The sequence below is a fragment of the Neodiprion lecontei genome, chromosome 4 (genome assembly GCF_021901455.1).
Source record: "Neodiprion lecontei isolate iyNeoLeco1 chromosome 4, iyNeoLeco1.1, whole genome shotgun sequence".
NCBI classification, from domain to species: Eukaryota; Metazoa; Arthropoda; class Insecta; order Hymenoptera; family Diprionidae; genus Neodiprion; species Neodiprion lecontei.
In genome coordinates this window covers 16,541,687-16,557,190 of record NC_060263.1, presented here as the reverse complement: position 1 = coordinate 16,557,190, position 15,504 = coordinate 16,541,687, and the positions used below count along the sequence as shown (strand labels likewise).

Sequence of the window (15,504 nt, the reverse complement as noted above, 5' to 3'; positions counted from 1 at the left end):
AGCTTTGAGAAAGTTTGAGTTCGAATGCGTTACGCTTGCGTTTAGTTGAGTTCACGGTTAGTTAAGATAAATAACCCCGGTGACCGAGGTGCAGTAAAAATCAGCGTCACAGTAAACACATTACATAAGGAACAACTATACATCTTCATCCTTTGGTTAACTTCTTCGACTATTTCTCCTATCGTTCGCATCAAGAAAAGGTTTCTAACTCTATAAACAGGAAACCAGGTGTATATTTATTTTGCATCTATTTAGATAACATTATTTTTGTCGATCTGATGGAGTTGCATTAACATTACTGAATTTGGCTCAAATGAACTTGTATAGTTGAAAAGTATAGATAGATAGATGGATAGATACGTCGTTCGACTCTGCAAAATTTGAATACACGCTGTGAACGATGGTAACATCAGTCCTTGTCGTTTTTACGTACCGATCGTTTGTCGGACTGGGTTGCGCGCGCACGACACGATGCAGAGGGCGTCGCTTGACGATGAACTCATAACGCCCCCACCCTATTACGAAAAGTCCCATGAGGCTATCAGTCTTTCCGTGTCCTCAGTCGACGCTGGATGTATCTTCAGTCAACGCTGCGGACATAGTTCTTCTCCGATTGTGAACGGAAATCGCGTTAACCGCTTGAATAATTGTCATAAAGTTACAATTTTTCTGAGAGCTTACAATTAAAAAGCAATTGGTGTGGTAATGACGTGAAAATATAATCAAATTTATTCGACGTTGACGATGGTCTGAATGACGGAAAAATCTTGGCAACTTGGACCATCTGTGATATCTCCATACGCAGTTCCACAAAGCACACGAGGTTGACTTCGGCGCCAAATTTCGCACGTTACATCCGTATGTCACGGTAAGTTAGGACTTTTGGCTTACAAGCTCAGTACCGAATTTTTCAACCTCTATTGCTAGATACATGGAGAGCCATAAACTGACTGCCTGATTTTACATTTCAGGGAATTTCTGGGCCATTCTAACACCGAGGTTTTGGTTTCTCAGTCACAGTACGTTCGAAATATATACCGAAAATTGAATAATTGACTTTATACGAAAGTAAATCTTTGATATCTCGACCTTGGTGATGCTGCTTATTGCTTTCAACAATCTCATCAAAAGAGATTTCAGTTGTTAGTAAAATATCCAACATATCTTCACATCGTTATATGAAATACCCAGAAAGTATGAAGTGCCACTACGAAGTACTCGGCGTTTCGAGAGATGCGTCAGACGACGATTTGAAAAAAGCGTACAGAAAACTAGCACTGAAATGCCATCCTGATAAGAATTTCGACAATACTGAAGATGCTAAAGAACAATTTCAAATCGTCCAACGAGCATGGGAGGTCTTAAATGATCCGCAAGAACGAGCCTGGTATGACAATCACCGAGAAGCCATTTTGAAAGGAGGGATAGGAGGGAATTACAAAGATGATTCGATCGATTTGTTCCAATACTTTACTACGAGCTGTTATGAGGGCTATGGCGATGGCGAAAAAGAATTTTACACGGTTTATGGAAAAGTTTTTGAACAACTGACTGCTGAAGAATCAGAGTTTTGTAAAGAAGAAGATTTGGACGATAAAGTATCTGGTTTTGGGAATTCCACTAGCTCATATCACGATGTTCACAAATTTTATGCATATTGGCAAAGCTATTCGACTAAGAGGTCATTTGCTTGGCTAGATACATACGATATTCGTGATACCCCAAACAGACGTGCTTTAAGATTGGCAGAAAAGGAGAACAAGAAAATTAGAGATAAGGCTAAAAAAGAACGCAATGAACAAGTTCGGAACCTTGTAGCATTTGTTCGCAAGCGTGATAAACGAGTTAAAGCGCATGCAAAAATCCTGGCAGAAAGAGCTAAAGAAAATACCGAAAAAACACAAGAACGGAGAAAGCAACAACTGATCCAGAGACAAAAAGAACTGGAAAGTTATACTGAGCCAGAATGGTCAAAGTTTTCTAATATCGAACAAGATTTAAAGGTTATTGAAGCAAATCTTGCTGCTGAGTTTGGAGAGGAATTAACTTCAAATATAGATTCTAAAGATGCCGATGATACGGATAGTAACACCCTGTATTGCGTTGCTTGCAGCAAAATATACAAGACACGGAAAGCATTTGCGAATCACGAAAATTCCAAGAAACACGACGATAATGTTTCAACCATGATAGCCTCCTTCTTGGCTGATGAAAATATGGAATTTGAATGCAGTATTCGAAAGTACAATTCGGACTCTGAATTGAATTTTAAATGCGGTAGCAAAACAAATATTTTTTTGATAAGTCCAAACCGGAAAAGTGTGATATTGGCAACAAGCCGAGAAATACGAGATTTCTTGATGAACCGCAGTGAGAATATTGATGTGAATGCGAATGGCAACCAGCGAAGTACATCAAATGAAGAAATGATTTCGGATAGTGAATCAAGTTCTACAAGTGAAAAAAATACAAATAAGCTTGTGAAAAAAAAAGGTGTTGAACTAGCCACAGGCCCAGAACCGGAAGCCTTTCTTGTAGTAATTAAAATACACGATAACATAAATATACTGATTCCTGAATGTACATTGATATCAGCCCAAGAGAACGAGCTTGACAACCCAGTGTTAGATATGACAGAAAAATCTCGCAAAAGTAAGAAGAAGAAGCGTAAAAATGTTCAAAAAGTCATTCTTGAACAAACAACCGACGATGAGCAAGAACTAGATGCTCATTTTGGGTGGTCCAAGAAACAGCGAAGGAAACAAAAACAAAAGGAAGCAACTCTTGACAACAAATATCACACTGTCCCAGAAACGATTGACAATTTTACTAAAGGCAACAAAGTAAATTTTGACGATACTGACTTGAGCTTTGAAGTAGATGCCAGATTATTAACTCAAAGTACAAAAAAATCTAAAGGTAAGAGAGCAAAGGAAGCAAGAAGAATTCAGAAGTTAAGCTCTGATGAGAGCAGACGCAAGGACAAGAAGGAAAAAAAGAGAGAAGGGTCATGGGAAGAAAGCGTTCTGGATTTATATCACTTGTGTATTTTATGTGGAGTAGACTATCTAATCAAGAATGAATTATATGATCATTTTGCGGAGACTGGTCATTTTATCCATATCCGGAATTTACCAAAGAATGAGATGTATGATTATTATATGGAGGCCGGTTATTTTTCATACATGCCGAATTTAATTTATCATTTTTAAAATGTTTAAGGGCTATTCTGGTTTGGACGCCCGAATTTTAGGTGTTTTTCGGATGCTGTAAAAAAAAAAACCAATAAATATTTTTCGTATCCATTTTCTTTTACCAGTTATTTATTGATATTTTAAGAGTATAAAAAAGTCAAATTAGTTAAAAAATAATCAAAATTGAAAAATCTGCAGGCCGGCAAATTGGGGGCTCACAAAAAAATGGCGTGTCTTGGTTGGCAGGATTCTAGTCCTTCCAGTGATCTGAAACAAATTTTTTTTTTAAATTCTTAATGAAGAAGGATGTAGTTATCGCACTACGTGTGGGTTTTTGAGGAGAAGAATTTTTCATAAAATGGCGGCGGTGTGAAAAATGAGTCGCGTTTTTTCCCTGTTTTTTTTCAACTTTCAGAATTTTTAAAACATAGTAAAACAAAAAAAATTTTTCGCAAGCACGCTTCTTTACGCGATGCTCTAATATATACAGAAGCTCCGTGCCAAATTGCAAGTAAATTGGTTGATTAGAACTTGGGATATCGTACCAACCGTATCGAAAATAGTAGTTTTGAGAAAAACGCGTTTAAAGTTTGAGGTCGAGTTTCGCGGAGTCTGATTCGTTTAATGGCGTGTTATACTTACATTTTCCTAAGCAGCGATCCCTGCCCAATTTTTCCACTTCAAACGTGAGATTTTGTTTTTTTCTAAGGAAAATATCGAGTACAAAAGACCTTTTTTAACTGATTCTTCTTAATCATTGTTTGCCTACTGTGTAATGTTCATTCGTTCCGGCCGGACCGCCGACCGGTTTAGTCGGCGCGTCGCAAATGAAGCTGTAAATTTGAAAATAATGAGAATTTTGAAAAATCCTCTTAAGGACATATTCTTAAAACTCTAAGCTTTGAAAATATGGCCAGAAAAAAATCGAATTTTTCGAATTTCTAAACCAGAATACCCCCTTAAGACAATCCTGTGAAGAGTATATAATCTGGGCCACGTGATAATAAATTCCTGAACGATCTTGTGTTTGGGGGTCAGCGAGTCTTACCTAATTTCCAGAAAAATATTTACAAGTAGTATTTTTGTTTGGAAAGGTCTGGGATTTCTGCTGCAAATAAACTGACTGGGAACAACAATATATCACAATTAACATGGTAAAAAAAGTCATTTGCAATTTTTCAAAGAACGCAAGATAGATCTTGCAACTGTTCTCCGTGGAGTAGGCCTACTGGGGATACCACGTGAAAAAAAAAAACGCGCCGGGTGTTCTACCGCTTGCGGTGGTGTGGAAACGAGCACAAGTGAGCTTATTTTCACTGGTCAAATACTAACGTATATATTGTAGTTATTCAAATGACAATTTTATTACTGCGCAAATTTAACTCACTGTCAATAAAACTCATGCTTCGATGATCTGTAACGAATGTGGAATCGTAATAACTTCGGATTTCTCTAATTTAGTCGGAGTGAATTCCACGTGAATACATTTTTCTTCTTGATAAATTTCGCTTTTTAATTGAAATGAGTAAGATGCGCATGCCTTTGGAAATTCAGAATTTGGCAATTCCAACATGTTTCTCCCTCTCTTGACCTTGCGCAGTCGACACAGTAAAGTCGTTGAATTGTAAAATTCGAAAGTTTCAGTCTTTACTCATTGGACAGCTCGACTTTTCGGAGAAATTAGTTCTATTTCAATTGCCTATCCGGCACAGCATTCCCAGTATTTCGTTCTTGAATTTTTTGTATTACAAGAATTCGTAAATTCAAATTTAACCGCGCGTTTTGTGCGTAAACTTGATACTGCAAGGTTCTGAGCACAAGTCATTCAGCGCCGTGGCTGACACGCGTCGCGCACGGACATTGATAAAACAATTATCAACTACCGTTTGAGTCGAATCATGGTCATCCGCAATCAACACGGTGCTCGGATCAAGTTGTTACAATAAACCACGATATTTGCGTAACAAATGAGCACGTCTCCCGTGACAACTGATAAAGAGCAAAAAACGCGAAGCTCATTCGAAACCGGCTACTAAAAGTGACAAAAAGAACGATGTTGAGAAATTATGTACGATTGTCATACGGGTGATCCGTCTAAAAGACCCAACATGATGGAATACAGTAAGAAATTCACTCCCATCTTCGCTTTTGAATCTATTTTGTCGGAAATTATTTAAAATTCTTACGAACAATTTCTATACCCGCTTGATTTTCCAGATTACTTAACCGAATCTACTGTTGAATACGTATTGCAATAAATCATTGTATTTACATAAATAAAAAGAAAGGCAACTAATACGATAACTTGCATCTTATAATATTATTAACTGATTTGAGACCCAATTAGGTATCACCAAAGAAATGTTTCGTCATATTATACGTGTTGATTCATTACTCGCCATAGAAAGGAAGAGATTCGTCAGTAACGCATATCACAAATCGGTTGCATTGAAAAATATTACTACTTCAGTGGGAATAATTTTCAACGGCTGATTATCACATTATTGTTACTTGGGATCTAATTATGAATAAAATAGTGTGTCCAAAAGGTCGTATCTACGATACATTCGTGAATTCGTGAATTTAACGGACTTGTGTATATTTCCCCAAAACGGTCAATCAACCCACCACGGGAACCCGATGCTGTTCCGATAACTCATCAACGACGCATATTTCTTGGATGATTTCTAAACAATTACATGAATTTCAAACAAGTTTCTTGCAATTTTAACACATATTATGTAACTCATTAACATTCCACCAATGTCCCCTCCTCACTTCGTGAAATTATTCTTCTACCTAAGCCTGCCAAATTTTTAAATTCTGTTTGCGGAAATCTGTAGAAATACTGGGATAGATCACAATCTTGTCTCAGAAAAGACCAATGGTAAAAATAATAATTCGTTTTTGAGAGTCGACACGACCCGACACGAGTTAACACGAGGCGACACAAAAGTCATATAAATGGAATGCACCCGTTGTAGCGAATCGTAGACTGAAACATGACTGTCGGCCAATAAAATTCGAACGACTCGACGCACGCGCACAAGGTGCGCACTTTCCGCGCGGACATATGCACGACACACGGGGTACGTTCCACTCTTCAATTAACGCTCGCAACGACCACGGTCGTCGCGGGCGATCGCTCTTTATCACGCTCTTACTCGGATCATGGTCTTACATACAGGTCTGGAAACTCGCTCAAAACTTCAACGGAAGGGGTGTCTTATTGAAGTACCGGCCGCTTCGCCTGGTGACCACGAGTGTCGCTGCTATCGAGGGTTTCAAGCTGTATAAGAGAGACGGAAACAGAATTGAATACCACGCTCAACAATCTGTTTCCATCTCTCTGTCACAGCCTGATAGCGTTTTCCACTGGTTGCACTGAGTGCGCACTGGCTCCAACAGAGGACACGCGTTCCGTGCATGCGTCGCCCGGCATCGGGGCAAATCTTCTGAGCGGAACACGCCGTAAAACGTATAAAGGCAGATAAAGGCAGACTAGATCATAATTTCTCCTAAATCACAAATAATGTGACGTTACTTGACCGACTGCGCGACTGCCAGTTTTTTCAAGCCAGTGATAAAGAAGCCAATTGAACAAACGCAACGGTAATTTTTCGTTTGTAAATAAATGTCACAAATGTTAGGCACGAGAATACAAGGGCAAAAAAAATTGACAATTCCTCTGAAAAGATAAAAATTAATAAGTCAAGTTGTCCCAATCTCCTGAAAAATACCTAGCAGTTAACCTCTAAAAGCTGAAGAAATATGTATCCATACTTCGATATCGGACATGCTGTGGAATACTCCTATGAAATTTAAAATGTTGGGAATCTCTCCTCTATCTTTCAGCTCCAGCAAATCATCATCACTGCTAGACGAAGATGAAATTAGATGTAATAAAAGAGTTGCTGTCACAGCATCTACTTAGACTCTTTCACGATCGGCAGCCATAATTGCACTGCTTTGACACTGACTCAGTGTTCCCAACCCGTCCGTGGGGGGCTATGTGACCAGGGCCGTGGCATTATAGTACCGAACAAAAAATTATAGTACTTTTTTGAAAATGTTAATAATGCAATAAAATCACGGAATATTATTTTTATAAGTATATTATCCCTATCCATTACAATACGCGTGCGTACTTACATTTAATTGTACGAATGACCAGAAGGTACTTATTTGAATTATTTTTGTACACACTAGGAATGACGGCAGGAACTGGTGGGAAGCGGGACACGGGGCGCTCAAATCAACACCAACGCGCCTGAGCCCGAACCGTGCATGTCAGCGCCCTCCGCAATAATGTGGTTAAAATTAAAAACCACATTATGGTGAATGGCGCTGACAATTTTTTGCCTAGCGCGAAAAGATTTGAATACGTTTCTTCTGAAAAGTATTAAAAATCTTTTTTTTTCGAAAAGTATTAAAGAATTTTGTCCCGCCAGTTTTTGTATTACAAAAAAAAACTTCTTTTTACACAAATTTCCAAATTATAGTAGATTTCCGTCACATAATGAAAGTTCTATGTTACATAGTACGAAGTTCATATTTATGTGACATCTACTATAATTATGTGACGGTTGGGAACACTGCACTGACTCCCAATTTCAGGGCAATATTTTACGCACTCAATGCTAAATTCACGCTCCCGAGCTGCCAGTGGAACACGCTGGAAATACGAATCTACCGCTAGTGCGCTATCAGTTCACACTCAGTGCAACCAGTGGAAAACCACTGATATATATCGCTATAAATCTCACTATCGCAGAGACACTCGTGGTCACGTGGCTGAAACGCCCGGTGCTTCAATAGGAGAACATACCTCCACCACCACAGTTCAGGGACCTGCATGCACGGAGCTAGAGTACAGAAGTCCAATCCCTGCATTGAAGATGTGTTCGCGAAATCATGAGAAATAAGGGTTCCGCTAGCGGCGCTGTGGTCACTCTGGACCGATAACTATATGTATATTAGATATAATAGCTCCATGATGCCGTACATATTTACGTTTATTATAATTATTATAATTTTGGTCACTACATCACTGTATTACTATATTTATAGGATCAGAATGTCCGGAGCGACGCTGGTGATAAAACCGTGCACTATTAAATCTCAGAGTTTCGCGGACGCCTTTTCTGCCTCTCCGCCATAGAGATTGGACTCCTGTACTCTAGTCTCCATGCCTGTATGTAAGATCGTGCTCTAAATACTTTTCCCTCATTGTTTCAGAATTTACAATGGTAGCCTCGAATATCTTGTTGTATTTTTTTCTGTTAATTTCAGCAGACTTGACTTACAAGAACGTTGCTCAGGCGCCAGAATATTGTGGAAAGAAAAATGGATATGCTTTAGATGATAAAAATTGCTTTTGGCACACCGAATTCACTAGCAAGAGGTTCAACCTAACCTAGCTTTTCCGATTTTAATGCATGGACGCCTTAATGTTTCATTGGGACTGACTGAACGTCGCACTTACTCAACAAAACGAACGACTTTTTTCAGATATATATTGTACGATGTGAATCCCCCTGAAGGTTTCAACCTCAGGCGAGACGTCTACCTCAGAACGTCAATCTTTGTTAGAAACTTGTCAGAGAAAAGTAAAAAGCGCTACCAGTGGCACCTTGTCCTGCCACCATGGGGTAACCGCTCATATTTCTATCACGAAAGAATCTACTGCATGAATCTACCCCAAAGTAAAGAGACTTTTAACACTCCGTAACAACAATTATGCAGGAAATTTGTACCATTGGAGAAGCACGGACATTGGTCCCCAGAAGCAGATACCATGGAGTACATTCTTCGACTTGGAGAGTTTGAAGAAATATGTACCAGTGATAGAGATGCACGAATTTATCAAAGGTATCTGTACTTGGCAAGCTAAAATTGGTAAAACAAATAACAGTTAATAACACACTCTTTTCTTTCCAGAGTACTCGCAAAACAGCAAGACCTCGGCGATAGATCGTGTCTACATTTTACAAAATGATGAAAAAATGTTTGAGACTGGTAACTTTGACGATAAAAATCAGCTCGTCAACTGTACCCCTGATGCGTTGAGAAAGTACCAAGCCTCTAGTTCTGGCAACTACGGTGCAAAGTTTTGGGGCTACTCGAATGTCACTGCTAACGAAGTAAAGTGCCTAGTCTATCATGGCACTATGTCTGGACTTGAGGAGAATCTCTATCCTGATATTTACAGGTAGAAATTTTGACGAAAACCTGAGAAAATGAAAGGAAATAACAAGTTAATTGAATCATGTTCCAGCTCTGTGATGTTCGATCACATGGAGATACCCCTTCATGATTCTTACGGTACAAAAGAATTCTGGGCAGCAAGACGCAGCATGAGATATAACTCTGCTCTCTATGAGATCGCTAATGATTTCAGTCAGAAATACTTAAAGTCAAATGACTCTAGGGACAAGACAGAACTACCTATGGACTGGACCAAGGAGAAAGTAATAGATTCAGAAACAGATATTCCAACGATTCAGTTTCATTTCTTTTGCCTCGAAACACTGTAAAGTGATCAAAACAATGTATTTTTTATTTTTCATAGAGCAAAAGAAACGCGCTCGGAGGACCATATCTATGTGTACACCTTAGAAGACGCGATTTTTTAATAGGTCGCGCAGGTTCTGTACCGACAATAAAGAATGCGGCATCTCAGTTGAGTATAAAAATGGAAGAACTAAATTTGCAGTCGATTTTTATAGCAACAGATGCAGAGAATAACGGTACGAATATCTCAAAATCGCTTCAACCATTTGTGAGAATATCATACGTTACACGTTGTTTTTCTTTCTCTAGAATACAATGAGCTTAAATCACTGCTAAACATGTATGCAGTAACAAGATACACACCATCAGATAGTGTTAAAAAATTGTATAAAGATGGGGGTGTTGCTATTATAGATCAAATAATTTGTTCAAAAGCGAGGTAAGTTTCTATTATTTTTTACTGACCACAGAACTAATCAATGTTATTAATTATGTCTAGGTACTTCATAGGAACGCACGAATCGACGTTCACGTTCCGAATCCAAGAAGATAGGGAAATAATGGGTTTCCCATCAAAGATGACATTCAATGAATTGTGCGGAATTGAGAAATGCAAATCTAGAAGTTCATGGAAAATCTTATGGTGATGAGTCAAGATGGCGAAAATCAAAAATTCGAATTAAACACAATGCGCAACAATGTATCCAAGAAAAGATGCAGTAAAAAAAATATTCGGAAATAAAAATTCTCCTACCCATTCTGATAGTTTGTACCTTTTTCTACCAGTTGATAAAATTCAAGAGTAATAATTTATGCGTCGTTTACTCTCCAGTCCACTTTTACAGTTAGCAAAGATATTTCCAGGGAAGGATAATTGCGATTAACTGTGAGAGCAATTGATCTTTCAAAAAGTTTTAATTTTAAGATCTGCGGAATTATACAGGAATCGGTGCAACAGGGGGAGCATCCGGTTTGGCCACCTTAACATCGGAGGATGGATAAGTGGGAAGAGTTTCTTCCTTTGGCTCTACGACTGACACGTTGTCCGGCAGAGGTTTCTTGGGTCCAGTCTTACCGTTGGGGTCCCAAGGAAGCATAATTTTCACTTTAATTCCCAAAACACCTGTAACATAATAACACTTACAATTATCACGCAATATGTTCATACGCAGAAAAGTAGTCAAATATAATATTTTAAAACATTCGATAATCACGTCATTATTGTAAACTATTACTTCTGATATTCCTCAAACAGGAATGGCAAAATTGCACGTTTACCTTGTCTGAGGAGTACGTGTCGGGTTGCTGTGTCAACGTAGTCATTTGTTGGCTCTCCGGAGTGGATCATAAGTCCGTCGACGAATTTCATGGACTTTGCACGCTGTCCACGAAGTTTTCCGCTCACGACAACTTCACATCCTTTAGCACCAGACTCCATGATGAAACGAAGTACTCCATAACACGCACTTTATTGAAAAATAAATACTTGAAAGTATTGAATCTCCAATACACTACGTATAAATACTAGGATTAATATTATTTAAAATCTTTACCGTCTGACAGCCAGTCCTCCGATAAGTTTGTAACGTAGAGATTCGGCCTGGGCAATGGCGCAAAGACCACGAGTTGCTACCTTCTCAGCGTATAGTTCCACGCTGTGTTCCTTGAAATTGAACCTCTTCTGAACTACCGAAGTCAGCTCTCTTATCCGGCGTCCTTTCTCTCCTAGGACATTCTGGGTACGTGTAGCCATGATGATGATTTCAGTGCGCGTTGGGGTGACACGCACTTCAACACCCGAGTAACCATCCTCTGCAAGTTCACGAGTCAGAAACTCGTTGAGCTCAGCTTTGAAGACTCCGTCTCCAACAAACTGCAATGAAAAGTAAAATTAGTTCTGAACATAAGGCAGAGAAGAATTCACCTCATTTTCATGTGGAAATAACGAATCGAAAAATCGACAACTGGGGTATTTTGAAGGGCCAGGCTGTGTTTACGATTCAAACCTAACCTTAACCTAACCTACAAAAATCTGCGTGGCTATGGAATAATTAACCAGTAAAAATCGGAGTGCGATACGCCGTTGTCAAAAGAATGAGTGTCACAGAAATGCATCACAACTGTTTTGTTACTTTTGATGCACAAGTGACAGGAGCGGGATAACCGCTTTGGGGAGGAACAAGCGACAGCTAAAAGTATCCGAGCGATCCGATATTCAAACTTTGGCGATTCACAGGTTTAGCAGGAAAATATCGTGAGGAAATGTTTGCGTTTTACCGTGATTGCGATATTTGTTTGATAAACGCGGTAAAAGCTGTTAAAACTAACTAACCTTCCTCTTCTTCGAAATCGAACGGGCTGCCATAATCAGCGCTGTTACAAGAAAGGAGACGGAAAACTGAAGGGTCTTCCGACTGGAAACGGAAATGGGACTCGACCGCATAACTCGCATTCAAATCAGCGTCTTTTTTTAACCTATTCATACTGAAATGTGATGAGATGATTCGTGGCAGTAGAAAAATCATAAGCATGTAAAGATAATACAAATTATTCAAGTTATTGACGTACAAGTTTGGTTAAAAAATATTCTCATTAAATCATACAGTTGTTTTTCTGATCATTTGCGTACACGATTGCCACTATCAGGCGTGAATTCATTTCTACGCCTGACGACAGTCAGACAGATTTGCACGTGTAATTGCACTTTTGTCAGTCAGCAGGAGCGAAGGGACTGAAATGGATGAGCTGTGAAAGCTTCGTATGTGACTACATACCTATGCGTTTACAAATCATACAATGTATGCCGAGTGTGCGGGGTGCGTGTGCATCGTTGTAGCGCAACGATAAGGCATTCCGCATAAGAATAACAGAGAAGCTAGGTCAGGCCACAGTTGCGGTGGGGATTAATTCAGTAAAAGAATAGTCATTATAAGCAGGAGGCACCTCAGTAATTAGATAAAAATACATTTTCTCGCGAGGTATATTTAATTGCCGCTTGCACGTATACTCTGAATTGTTCATATAGGTTAGAATCAGGGTAGTGTACTTTGTTGATATACTACGGCTGTGTAAATTTGTTATGTAAAATTTGTCCTGCCAATTGTCATGGAGTGGAAAACGGTGATAACCACAATCGCGGTAGTGAGCCTGTGCTTCTTGGCAATACCGATCAAGATCGAGCCCGACAACACCGAAAGCGACCTAAAATTGTTCAAGACTTATGTTGAAAAATTTAAGAAATCTTATACACGATCACCTGCAGAGTACGAGGAAAGGTTTCGCAAGTTTCAGGTAGGTGGCGTTAACTGTCTACAATCCGATTACCTCCGGATTGATTTGATTCAAATCAGCGCCTTGTTAGATTTCGCGCCATATTCTGAAGCCAATTATCACACACGCTGTAACACATGCATACAGATTTGTGGGGCTTTCCACGGCCGCTTTATCTAAGTTAGTGACATTATCGGTACTTGACATTTTTGTTCACAAATATTTATATATAACGTATAACCTTTGCGATAAAGTTCATACGCATCGTATTTATGCTGCTACGGTCACAAGGCTGAGGCTTCTATGCGTCATAGTCTGAATGATATCACGAAAAATTATAATTAACGGACATTGTTACATTAGCGATTGCAATTGTTCTGTTTGAATAAAATTAGAGATCCCTTCGACATATCGAGGAGATGAACGCCAAGCGAACATCGAAAGAAAGTGCGAGATACGGGGTTACAGAATTTTCCGACTTGTCTGAGGACGAGTTTGCGAGCTCTTATTTACGCCCTGATTTGTCCTCGCGTGGAATGCGGCATCTCCATCACTCGCATCATCACTCGCACCGACACAATCGGTATGATACTAAAGATGGTCGAGCCGACAGCAGTGAGAAGAACAGATTGCGGAGATCTACTACCGGGTTACCGGTAAAATTCGACTGGAGAGAAACGGGATTCGTAACTCCAGTTCGAAACCAAATGAACTGCGGTGCTTGCTGGGCATTCAGCACTGTCGAAGTCGCCGAAACGATGTTTGCGATTAATAATGGCACGTTGCACACGCTTAGTGTTCAAGAGGTATAAAATGCAACAAGTTGGACTGAAATATAGCAACACAATGTACACGAGAAACTGATTACATTGATGCGTGGTTTTTATTATCAGATGATTGATTGCGCTGGAAACAGTAACTTCGGTTGTAACGGCGGTGATATTTGCAGTCTGTTGATGTGGTTGACGGTAACGCAGGTTAAAATCAAGGCGGAAACCGCGTACCCGATGACGTGGAGAACGGACAGCTGCCAATTGAAAAAGTATAAAATGACCATGGCGATGTATTAATTGAAATAAATGATCCCTCTCTGTAATCTCATTATTAATCTCTTTATTCAGGGAAGATTTGTCATCCGCGGGCACATTTGGCGTGCAGATTATAGATTTCACATGCGACAAGTACGTATACTCCTGAACCGCATGCAACCCGATTACTCAGTCGAAACTCTAAAAAACATCACTTAGATGTTTTAATTGCTCGGAATTCTGGAACTATGGCTTTTTCTTTTTCCGCCAGTTTCGTAGACGCCGAAGAATCGCTGATGGCAACCCTTGTCAGTCATGGTCCAGTCGCTGCAGCAGTGAATGCTTTATCGTGGCAAAATTACCTGGGAGGTATAATTCAATTCCACTGTGACGGCGGATTCAAAAGTCTAAATCACGCGGTTGAGATCGTGGGCTACGATTTGAGCGCCTCCGTGCCTTTTTATATTGTCAGAAATTCCTGGGGTGAGAATTTCGGCGATAATGGTTACCTGTACCTTGCAGCTTACGGTAATCTCTGCGGTGAGGAATTATTTTTTTTCCTATTATTTTCTTTTTTTTTCAACTATCGGCCACGGTTTTATTACAATGTTGAATTCTTTTCGCAGGTATTGCCAACCAAGTGTCGTCGTTGGACGTCGCGTAGATGGGAAAAGTTGTGTTACCCTTCCTTTTAATATTTATACTACGTATGTGTTTATGCAACATACTGTTTCATGAAACACGTTGTGGCTGCAAGTGTTACATTCGTTTGTTTAAAATTTTTTGTGAGAAATGGGGAAAAAACTTCACACATTCCTATGTGCAGTTTCCGCGAATAACATTTTAATATGCAATATAAGCACATAGACGGTATACACGTTATATTTTTATCCTTTTTTAATTTTATAAATATGGTTACATGTGTATAATATTCGCAATAATCAATAACTTCAACAAGTAACACAGGAATCTTAATATAAGTACGTTCGTATACGTACGACAGTATTAGCGTACCACTGCTGCTAGGAAATTATATACCTATTAAAATTAATTAACTTGTAGATTATACATTCGAAATCAAACATATCACTTATAGTTGTACAGAGAGTATTCAAATGCCGGATGGCTATGGACTTATAATCTGAAAATAACTTTAATTTCCATCGTGTAAATTAAAAAATGAAGACGATCAAGTGAGAACATTACCATCATTCTTATTATTCCTGCTCAAATCTACAACTGGACACGTAATCTACTAGAGTACAAAAATACCATTAAAAATGTAAACCCTGTGATTCCATACTGATGAATATGTTTGAATAAAAATTTGATCTCTTTAACAAATCAGGTGAATGATAAATAAAGCAATGTACGAAACTATTTACACAGTATTATCGTTTAGCCATTAAATATGACGGCGTAAGTCAAAATGTTTCCTCTGACAGCTCAATTTACTTGATTTAGGTATTTGTGATAAGGAAACGGAGCGGTACAATCTT

The 15,504-nt window shown here is 39.0% G+C and overlaps 4 protein-coding genes across 8 annotated transcripts; 3 read left to right on the top strand and 1 right to left on the bottom strand.

Annotated features, from left to right (window-relative positions):
• The first annotated feature begins 1,196 nt into the window (after positions 1 to 1,196).
• LOC107219311 (dnaJ homolog subfamily C member 21-like) lies at positions 1,197 to 8,119 on the top strand. The gene is made up of 3 exons (XM_046737936.1): positions 1,197 to 2,277; positions 2,596 to 2,919; positions 7,812 to 8,119. Exons 1-3 carry the CDS (start codon positions 1,197 to 1,199, stop codon positions 8,117 to 8,119), a joined length of 1,713 nt encoding a protein of 570 aa, XP_046593892.1.
• Positions 8,120 to 8,286: 167 nt separating this feature from the next.
• LOC107220666 (GDP-fucose protein O-fucosyltransferase 2) lies at positions 8,287 to 10,603 on the top strand. 5 transcript variants are annotated; one of them, XM_046739156.1, is made up of 9 exons: positions 8,368 to 8,392; positions 8,490 to 8,598; positions 8,706 to 8,845; positions 8,940 to 9,065; positions 9,135 to 9,405; positions 9,472 to 9,664; positions 9,766 to 9,943; positions 10,017 to 10,146; positions 10,207 to 10,603. In XM_046739156.1, the coding sequence occupies exons 1-9, from the start codon at positions 8,383 to 8,385 to the stop codon at positions 10,352 to 10,354; spliced, it is 1,305 nt and encodes a 434-aa protein (XP_046595112.1). In that variant the 5' UTR covers positions 8,368 to 8,382; the 3' UTR covers positions 10,355 to 10,603. The 5 variants fall into 5 exon arrangements, with proteins under 5 accessions (XP_046595114.1, XP_046595113.1, XP_046595112.1 ...); XM_046739155.1 differs by having other exon boundaries at positions 8,487 to 8,598; XM_046739158.1 differs by having other exon boundaries at positions 8,287 to 8,388; positions 8,490 to 8,845.
• Positions 10,604 to 12,140, bottom strand: LOC107220683 (40S ribosomal protein S3-A). The gene is made up of 4 exons (XM_015659364.2): positions 12,040 to 12,140; positions 11,261 to 11,580; positions 10,986 to 11,173; positions 10,604 to 10,830 (listed from the first exon to the last, which is right to left on the bottom strand). The coding sequence occupies exons 1-4, from the start codon at positions 12,070 to 12,072 to the stop codon at positions 10,643 to 10,645; spliced, it is 729 nt and encodes a 242-aa protein (XP_015514850.1). The 5' UTR covers positions 12,073 to 12,140; the 3' UTR covers positions 10,604 to 10,642.
• A 346-nt stretch (positions 12,141 to 12,486) lies between these two features.
• LOC107220676 (cathepsin O-like) lies at positions 12,487 to 15,169 on the top strand. The gene is made up of 6 exons (XM_015659353.2): positions 12,487 to 12,998; positions 13,373 to 13,783; positions 13,871 to 14,019; positions 14,099 to 14,158; positions 14,277 to 14,545; positions 14,632 to 15,169. The coding sequence occupies exons 1-6, from the start codon at positions 12,813 to 12,815 to the stop codon at positions 14,667 to 14,669; spliced, it is 1,113 nt and encodes a 370-aa protein (XP_015514839.1). The 5' UTR covers positions 12,487 to 12,812; the 3' UTR covers positions 14,670 to 15,169.
• The last annotated feature ends 335 nt before the right edge of the window (positions 15,170 to 15,504 follow it).

Excerpts from the sequence above, each read along its gene's own strand:
- LOC107219311 (XM_046737936.1), top strand. The coding sequence starts at position 1,197 with ATGAAGTGCCACTACGAAGTACTCGGCGTTTCGAGAGATGCGTCAGAC. Across the intron at positions 2,278-2,595 it reads TGAATTGAATTTTAAATGCG|CCCAAGAGAACGAGCTTGAC; the intron begins GTAGCAAAACAA and ends CATTGATATCAG. Across the intron at positions 2,920-7,811 it reads AAGTACAAAAAAATCTAAAG|GGCAATATTTTACGCACTCA; the intron begins GTAAGAGAGCAA and ends TCCCAATTTCAG.
- LOC107220666 (XM_015659344.2), top strand. The coding sequence starts at position 8,441 with ATGGTAGCCTCGAATATCTTGTTGTATTTTTTTCTGTTAATTTCAGCA. Across the intron at positions 9,066-9,134 it reads GATGCACGAATTTATCAAAG|AGTACTCGCAAAACAGCAAG; the intron begins GTATCTGTACTT and ends TTTTCTTTCCAG. Across the intron at positions 9,665-9,765 it reads TGGACTGGACCAAGGAGAAA|AGCAAAAGAAACGCGCTCGG; the intron begins GTAATAGATTCA and ends TATTTTTCATAG.
- LOC107220683 (XM_015659364.2), bottom strand. The coding sequence starts at position 12,072 with ATGGCAGCCCGTTCGATTTCGAAGAAGAGGAAG. Across the intron at positions 11,581-12,039 it reads CGATTTCGAAGAAGAGGAAG|TTTGTTGGAGACGGAGTCTT; the intron begins GTTAGTTAGTTT and ends TTTTCATTGCAG. Across the intron at positions 11,174-11,260 it reads GGAGGACTGGCTGTCAGACG|TGCGTGTTATGGAGTACTTC; the intron begins GTAAAGATTTTA and ends TTTTCAATAAAG.
- LOC107220676 (XM_015659353.2), top strand. The coding sequence starts at position 12,813 with ATGGAGTGGAAAACGGTGATAACCACAATCGCGGTAGTGAGCCTGTGC. Across the intron at positions 13,784-13,870 it reads ACACGCTTAGTGTTCAAGAG|ATGATTGATTGCGCTGGAAA; the intron begins GTATAAAATGCA and ends TTTTATTATCAG. Across the intron at positions 14,020-14,098 it reads GACAGCTGCCAATTGAAAAA|GGAAGATTTGTCATCCGCGG; the intron begins GTATAAAATGAC and ends CTCTTTATTCAG.